This window comes from Opisthorchis viverrini, assembly GCF_000715545.1.
Source record: "Opisthorchis viverrini unplaced genomic scaffold opera_v5_30, whole genome shotgun sequence".
Classification (NCBI taxonomy): domain Eukaryota; kingdom Metazoa; phylum Platyhelminthes; class Trematoda; order Opisthorchiida; family Opisthorchiidae; genus Opisthorchis; species Opisthorchis viverrini.
In genome coordinates this window covers 1,886,415-1,895,597 of record NW_008751686.1, presented here as the reverse complement: position 1 = coordinate 1,895,597, position 9,183 = coordinate 1,886,415, and the positions used below count along the sequence as shown (strand labels likewise).

Below are 9,183 nucleotides of genomic sequence, written 5' to 3'. Positions count from 1 at the left end.
TACACGCAGAAAAGCTGGGCAAGTGAGGCTAAGGTGGCGAATAATCAATGGACTTCAGCTCCCAACACTAGGAGGAAGTGTTTCCTTCAGATGGCCAAACGTTTGTAAAAATCGGTTGGTGGACCCGCAAAACCATAAATCATAAAACTAAACTTTTGATCGTCTCTGAAAGTCACTAGAGAAACGAACATAAATAGTACATTGTCAAGCCTCGAGTCCAGCATGTGCTGGTGAGGATGTTTATCGCAATAACAGCTGTCAGAATTACGGAAGAGTTAGAAATGGTTCAATTATTTACAACGGTCACACTCTCTACCATTCTCATCCAACGCCTAGGGGATTTGGACTACAAGAAATTTGCACAAAATGAAGTAAAAACATGAGTGTTTTTAGCCGGGAAACGACCTGTTCCCCGTCGACTCAGCTAGCATACGTCAGATAAAATCATTCATAAAATGCTACCTGACAATACTGTGACCTTCGAACTATCAAATGTACGTCAAAAAATACGCAGCTACCTATGATTGGAACACTCAAAAGCACGGCTAAGAAAATGACGCGTGGTATAAAGGGTAGAAAAAGCTAACTCTCTTTCTGACTGACCACTGTTCCACATTGATTCAATCGCCCAGTTGGCGCATGTCAGTCCATCTACGGTCCATTAGGAGGAAGACTAACCAGCAAGTTTCTCCATACCGTTCAGCTGCACCATTGAGATCACGGTGCGAAATCCAGTACTATCGACCCGAAAAAAAATCCTAAAAGCTGCATTTGAGACAGAACGCACTTTTGACGGTCACATGTTGTAATGCAGATTTCACTAGTCGGCTGTGTACAAGGTGGTTATACACTACCCTTGCTTGGGATTCTTTGTCTGATTGCTTGCACTGACAGCGCCTCATAAAAAAGGCGGAAACCAACTTTTAGTGTGCGCCTGCAGCCAATATCAATTACACGGTTTTGATTACAATTCCGGGCGGTAGCTAAGCGCCTCATCTCCCAGCTAGATTTTACAAATTGTTAACGACTGATGACAAGGACACACTGATCAACATCTGCGTTCGCTCCTCCAATAACTACCACAAATGCCGCCATTCGGCTAACGTGCGAATGCGGCCTTTTACTCGACATTTACTGGTCTAACAAAACCCATAGTCTTCCCGTTCAATCCGATTATTCAGCTATAAACCGTGTACCAAAGTACACATGTTACAGCGTCACCTACCGTGGATAAGGGTGACAGCAGAATGACAGCGATCGCTTAGAGACGGTGTCCAAATGAGTTCACTAACTTTATTTTATTCCATTTGCCCGATGAAGGGTGCAGCGGAACAGTTATGCATCGAACGCAACAAGTTTGACGCAAGACCGCCATCCACTGCATGACAGGGCCACATTTGTCAGGATTACTTACCATTGGTGTGTATCGATCCGAGTGCAAACTGGGTCTTGACGGGAGGCTCACCCAAAACCTAACTGAATCTCCCGTTTAGGATGCTTTTAAGTAACTGAATGTGCTGCACTAGGCCGTCTCATGTTTCAGCTGGCACGATATTCGAGATATCGTGATACATTGTACCGGCCCAATACACTACTCATAGGGTTGCTGAAAACTCTTCGACAGCCCAGGACAGGTTCCGAGCTTCATGGGGTTCATCAGGTAGGCGCAGTCCTCGAGTTTCCATTAACATTATGTTCTGCTGGGACCCACATTGCACGAAATAAGCGGAATACGCTCATTTGCATACTAGTTTAGTGAATGCGTCGATCATCTTATAGTCCGAAAAAAAACAGCGTTTTCTGGACATATCAAACAACCAAACCCACTTTTGTTTCCTTCCATCAAAACGAGGTTCTGTTCCCTAGTGTCACTGTACACGCAACATCTATTGTCCCTTTTTATTGGTTACCATAGCTAAGTCATTAGGGAAGCAATATCCACATATGGAAAGACAAAACAATGTCGACACCTAAAAGTACACTAAAACACAAACAATCACCAGTCATTTCACCACCCTCCACTTCATATTGTCTTATTTGGTGGGTTCATTAGTCACACAAACAATCACCAGTCATTTCACCTTCTGGTTTATCGGTCATACATTCAGTCTGTTTATATTCTAGTAAATCGAGCAACGTGCTTTCCGTGAGATCCAGCCCCGTTTAACGCGATTCCACCCTCCACTCCATATTGTCTTATTTGGTGGGTTCATTAGTAATGATAATAGCAGCAATAATAACAATAATAATAAAGTAATGACAACGGAAAATAATAATGGTTCGATTGTGGAATCTCTCCGGTGCATGGGTGCCGTACAATTCGAAAGAGGCATGAGGGTTGAGATACTGCCAGGCTACCCAAACCCAGACAGAAGCAAGCGCAAAGCCAGAGTTAGGTTCAGACCACGGATCATCCGGTCACCAGGTTTTGCAACTTAATTGCTGAGCTATTCCGGGCAATAAAAGTAATAAATAATTCCGATCTGGCTACCCTTGGAGGTGATAGCATCCACCGAGTGTGAAACGGAAAACAACGGCTTTGAAGGCCGCCAGGGTCGGCGGTTCTAATTTCTCTGCTTGAGACTCTCCAGGAAGTGAACGAACACTTTTAAACTGACTGCTCTGTTCCGGGACTACACTAACAGACGTGTTAAACATAGCTGAACCGACTGCTATCAGATGTCGTAAAACCAAGTTATGTTTAGATTGACTCTTGTATCCAGACATGACCCCCGTCGTGGCTAAGCTCGAACTTTATCAGTATCATTGAATCTGCACTTGTACTTTTCTATTTTAAAGTTGATTTAGGTGCAACCACTGATATAAGTCGAAACCAGTCCTAACAAGTAGTGTGTAATGGAAATAACACATTCATTTGCAAATTAATCCGGTGTCAGCGGACGACTCAGTCCAATCCCAGCTGAATATCTCGTTTATCGTATAACATGTCGCTTCTGAACTGCCCTCTGACGTTTACAGAAACCAGCTTCTCAGACACACTGTCCTTTGTTCACCAAATAGCTGAGGGCAATGCATGACAAAGTAATCGAAGTGACACTATCAGTCATTTAACGGGTGTACACTTGGATTGTGCGTATGCACATTTGCATTTCGCTTGCTCGTCAATTTTTTTCAACAGCCATCGTATTCAAGCCAGTCACTACCTTTTGAGCTTTCTTGTTTTGCTTCGAGAGAGCACAAATGGGTCCAAATGCAAGACAAAATGATGTGCATGCTCACATCATTCTCATTTGAACAGTCGTCCTGGCGAAATCATTCTAATGGGTCCACATCAAACGCGGGAAGCACTGAAATCAAGTCTCGCTCTTATGTGGCTCATCAGCAGTGCCGGGGTTTGAAATGCAAGGCGAGCGTATTAGCAATACTCTACCAAGGCATGCTGGACTCATTTGAATTTTCACGTCTGAACAGGCGATCATGCTCACTCTTCAGAGATGTGAGTGGTAGGCCCGACTGTTTCTAACGACGACCTTGGTTGTACCGACCAACACATACGCGGTTCTTACAGCTGATAATGATGTTGATCGATTGGTCCGTCTCTCAGAACTTCCCAGTCAGGTAGCGCCACAGACGCTTAATACCTGCTGGACAACTTTGGTTTAGTTAGGGATGGTTGCGGGAACTCTAGAATGCACGCTCACATCACTCGCGTTTGAGCTTAAATGACTGTTTTTCAGAATGTTACAAATAGTCCGTGAGTTGCAGATGAGAAAATTCGGAATTTATTGCTGCTAGTTGCCCGGAATCTAGGACGCAAAGATTTCCAGAATTTTAAGAGAACAGATTCACCTCTTAAGTACACTGATAATGAAAGCATTTCAAACTTCTCGAACGAGGACACTGTGTCACATCGCTAGGCTAGATTCAACATGCTGTTTTACTGATGTCTCTTCAGGGGGTCAGAAACATTGCACCAAAAGATCCCACACAACCTCCAGCTGGTAAAGCTGGTTTGGCAAATGTGTTTATTTTTGTAATGCACTACTCATAAGGTTGCTGAAAACTCCTCGACAGTCCACGACCGGTTTCGCCTTTTTGGGATTCATCAGGTACGCGCGGTCTCCGAGTTTCCGTCAACCTTATGTTCTACTTGAAACCAAATTGCACAAACTAAGAGAAATACACTCATTTGCAAAATAGTCTGGTTTTGCGAGAGATTCACCTGGAACCCAGCCTGGAAACGTCAAAACAGAGAGATTCAGCTGGGTTCCAGGTGAGTCTCTCGCAAAACCAAATTAGTTTGCAAATGAGTGTTAAGGTGTGATTAAACCTCTGCCAGTCGACCGATTGATCGAAAGAATGAATAGCTGCGTCTCACCTTAAGACAGATAAAATAAATGTTCACGCAAAGTCACGAACAACCTCGCTTTCATTAAACTCCCCAAAATATAGTTACAGGCACTACAAAACGAGTCCTAAGGTGTCAAAGATAGACCGTCCAAGTGTTTCATATAGATGCTCTCTTGTCTAGTTCAGCAGAAGACTACCAAATACGACGAAGAGTGCGAGTACAGATACACATCAGATACAAAAGTGGCCTTGCGTACTTCCGGATAGAATGTCAACGAATGATCGAACGATAGTTCACTCTCGCAAAAAAGTTAGAGATCGTGAAGGAAAACGGACTCATAGAGCTGAAAAGAATTCCTATGATAATGTAACAACAATTCATTTGAGTTTCACGTAGCCACAAAATGAAACATCAGTAAAAATGAGTAAACACAATTGAGGCGAACCATCGTCGACCTGAGTGGACTCGTTGAGCACGAATAAGTCACGCGGTAGAGAATAACAAAACTTGTCACGTAGAGAATTCAAACTTGTGTGTTGGTAGAAATGACCTAGAGAGCGACTGTTCAAGATAATGGAGAGAACGGTGCTGGTGAGCTACAGTCACCAACTGTAAGCCATCTACATTGCCGCAGTGGTTCCAAATACCGTGCTAGTTATGGAAAACAGTGAGAGAGAACGCTCATCCCACAGCTTTTTCAGCCTCTTCAAGTGTTCCCACCTCAACCTTTCGAGGACAATCCGCGCGACTGGCTGGGAAGTTTCCCTTGTTACTTCAAATGTAGGTCCAATGTGACTCGTCGACAAATGACAGTTCCAGGCAAAGGCTATATCGATCAGTATGCGAAAAAAGGTCTTGTGCCGATTGTATCGCTCCTCACTGATCCTCCTCCAACTCAGCCTCCAAGACCAAATACAGGTTACTAAGGCCAAATCATTCCCTGCAATTCAAATAACCTGTGGATAATTGATTCAGTAACTCGGTAATTACTGGATTGTTCACAACGTTTGCTTTCCATTGACTATACAATCGATGTTTATCAATCTTTCCAGTTTTGTGCCGGCCCGCGCTCAACACCATTTAGGAACTGCTTCTTCTAATGTTGTTGTGGACTGTGAATTCCGTGTTTGCCAATCGATGGTTCACCTGTTTGGTCCGGTTTATTTGTCGATTTTTTAAAAATAATTCCAGTGTTTGCAGCGTGACTTCGGTAAAGTTCAGTTTCCATCCATCCATAATGACGGTAAAAGTTCCAAGTACGTGCTAGTTATGGAAAACAGTGAGAGAGAACGCTCATCCCACAGCTTTTTCAGCCTCTTCAAGTGTTCCCACCTCAACCTTTCGAGGACAATCCGCGCGACTGGCTGGGAAGTTTCCCTTGTTACTTCAAATGTAGGTCCAATGTGACTCGTCGACAAATGACAGTTCCAGGCAAAGGCTATATCGATCAGTATGCGAAAAAAGGTCTTGTGCCGATTGTATCGCTCCTCACTGATCCTCCTCCAACTCAGCCTCCAAGACCAAATACAGGTTACTAAGGCCAAATCATTCCCTGCAATTCAAATAACCTGTGGATAATTGATTCAGTAACTCGGTAATTACTGGATTGTTCACAACGTTTGCTTTCCATTGACTATACAATCGATGTTTATCAATCTTTCCAGTTTTGTGCCGGCCCGCGCTCAACACCATTTAGGAACTGCTTCTTCTAATGTTGTTGTGGACTGTGAATTCCGTGTTTGCCAATCGATGGTTCACCTGTTTGGTCCGGTTTATTTGTCGATTTTTTAAAAATAATTCCAGTGTTTGCAGCGTGACTTCGGTAAAGTTCAGTTTCCATCCATCCATAATGACGGTAAAAGCAAAAAAAGCTACAAATCGACTACGGAAGAAATAGGGAGTTGAACGTGGACTCAGCATCACAGGGACCACTGAACGGCACAAGAACAGATAAAGTACCTTATTCCCCCGAATGTGAATGAACTTTAGAAAGAGCGTAGATACCACATTTTCACTCCACAAAAACTGAGCCTTTAGTAAACAGGAATCATAAACGTTTAGAAACAATTTACAAGGTCTTTCCGTAAAGTGAAAGAAATTCATAGTATTTCTTTAATCACCCGAAATTCGAGCAGCCACAACAAACAAACAGCTACAAATACTCGTAATTACCAATCTGTCTGGAAAACAAAGCTGGGACCCGCGAAACTGCAGCAGCATTGTAAAAGAGCGGAATTGAGCAACCAATTACCTATATTAGCACAGGCACTCAGATGACCTCGATGACTTTGAAACGATAAGAAAGAGGTCCGTCGTGGATCACATACTGGTAGCCGACACAGCCTTATGTGCCTATATCACATACCGTGTGTCCTCGAATGAAACCTGCACTAGCCTGACGCAGCACACCGGCAAATCCAACGTTGGCAGCAGCTGATGAATAGAGAACACTGATCGAACAGCACACAAAAGAACACAGAGCACTAAGACTTCTTATTCAAGGTAATCGATATTCTTGAGCCGAGACGCATGCGTATTGTGTACAACATATTGGAGAAATCTGACCAGAATCACACCCTTGACCGACCGATTAAAGCCTGTTTTGGCATGGAGATCACAATAAGAGGCGACAAACAAGGCTCAACAATGGACCGAAAAACAACTCACGGGATCAGTGGAAAAGGCAAATATGTGAGAGATACAGGCAAGCGACACAAACAGATGATACATTGATCCGGTGATCCAGCAGAAAGAACTTGAAGGTGCTCGCATGAGGATTACACTGGAGATGACGAATTCTGCATACAAAATCAGGACCCATGTGAATACTAGGCAAACTATGCCGCACACGTCCCGAACCAACCAAATCACACCGAAAGGCCTCCTAAATCGGCTAAGCTGTCTGAGGCTGAGAAATTTTCGTTTCGACGGTTTTCGAAGTCCAAGAATGCCACGGCAAGGAGACAAACAATCAATGAGATCCCCTGGTGTATCGGCTGTGGAACGCAGATGAGCGGCTGCATCGTCGTCCCAATCAGTTAAATCAACATCCCGAGTTCGACGGTACGGGGTGGTCGATTCGGCGTCTAACTTTACGCGCACCGACGGATTGACATCCTTTTCGATAAAATTTGGTTGACGGGGATAGTCCACGTCGGGGAACAAGAGTGGTTGCTTCGGATCGGCTGGAATGTTGTTCCAGCTCATCAAGATCCGACCCACAAGTCAGCTGCAACATAAAAGACACATCAACAAGAGTGAATCAACCAACGCACATCCCCACAACAACACCCATATACATAAGTTGGTGTGAAATATGTGAAAAAAATGCAGATTACCGACGAAAATTCGCATGGTATGCTGTCAGAAGACAGAGCGCACGGTGCAATAGAATCGCAAAATGGATCACCTAATATAGAGTTAACGTCATCTATACAAAGCCAAGACGTAATAAATCACGGTAGCTCTAAAATAAGCAAAAGGGAGGCTCAAAGGTAATTTGCAATGTTGGTAAGTGGACTGAAGGTGAAGTTTTTTAATCGTCCATTGGCGGTATTCCTACAGGTGTCTCATCAATAAGAAGGGTAGTAAGCAATCCAACGTTCTAGGGCTCAAGGACCCTTCTTCACATACGCCATACTGAAGATTCCTCAATACTTTAGTGACCATGTAACTAAACAATCAGCTCATGCGAAATTACGTCATACACAAAAAGGACTTTTCAAAGAAACTAGCCCTCCGCCTTACCTTTGCGGTACTCAGTTTAGACAAGCGAACCTTCTGTAAGTTGTGGTCAGGCTTTTGATGTTGTGGACCCTAATCATCCTCCTGTCTACGTGTGGGCGTCTTGGGAGTATCCCAGACCATGTACAAACATTATTTGCACACTTACAAATAAACTTATGCCACATCGACCGTCAACAGCCGGGTCGCCTTACCATACAGCAAGACCGGTAAGCGAAAACATGTTACTTCTGAAGCCTCCATTCCTTCTCTTTCACACAATTTTCTCCCCCCCTCTGCTCACGCCATTAACAATTCCCCACATGAAGGTCCGTCAGTTAGGACTGATGACACCGTTCGTCCTGCATCGGTTTTGCAATCAAAATCTAACTGTCATCCGGCGCCGACATCTCCAGCTATTTCGAAACCAATTTTCAAGCATTGACGCCGAGCCTGTCTGACTGCTTTCAATGTCGGCACTTTTAAGAAAGACAACAGGCTGCTCTTGCTCTCACATTGGATTCGCTTGACATTCGTGCGTGCTGCGTATCCGAAACAAGGATACGAGATGCAAGCGCAGTGGTTGAGTTAACCACTCCCATAACCCTCCACTCACGTCTGGCTGCACACTTTAGGTGATCCAGAGGCTGCTGCGGTAGCATGTGCAGAGGTTAGCATGGTCCTAAGTCACCGGTGGGGGGAGCATCCTTGCTTGGCTGGATACCAGTTGCTAGTTGCCTGCGTGTGGTTCGTCTGGCAACGTTTGCGAATGATTCTCACAAGCGGAAAGTTGATCGATGTCCGTTTGTTGTGCCTGCCTACGTCCAAAATGACTGTCTCTTCGACGCCATAAAGGAGAGGTTTTATGACGTCCTGAATGTCCTGTTGCAGCGAGCTAAAAGCTCGTTGTGGTTGCCGAAGATATGAACGCAAAAGCGGGCAGGCTTAGCGCATCTCAGACTCAATTAGGTGACCAACATGGATTGGACTAAAAATTTTTTAAATTGTCCAGCTGTAGCACCGTTTCGGTGCCTAACGGCCATGCCACCAGAAGGAAGCAAAAGGGCTAGGATACTCCCAAGTTGTCCAAACCTAAACAGGGGAAGTCGAGAGGCAATGATCGGGTTCGAAACACGAGCCTTTCTTTC

At 44.4% G+C, this 9,183-nt stretch overlaps 1 protein-coding gene across 1 annotated transcript in view; it reads right to left on the bottom strand.

The window, feature by feature from the left end:
- T265_02470 (hypothetical protein) overlaps positions 1-7,542 on the bottom strand; it is a gene marked incomplete at both ends in the record, with an annotated part of 37,785 nt that extends 30,243 nt beyond the window's left edge. Inside the window, one exon of the mRNA XM_009166719.1 lies at positions 6,980-7,542. Coding sequence (XP_009164983.1) covers positions 6,980-7,519 — 540 coding nt within the window. The remainder of the gene's footprint in view (positions 1-6,979) is intronic.
- Positions 7,543-9,183: the final 1,641 nt, after the last annotated feature.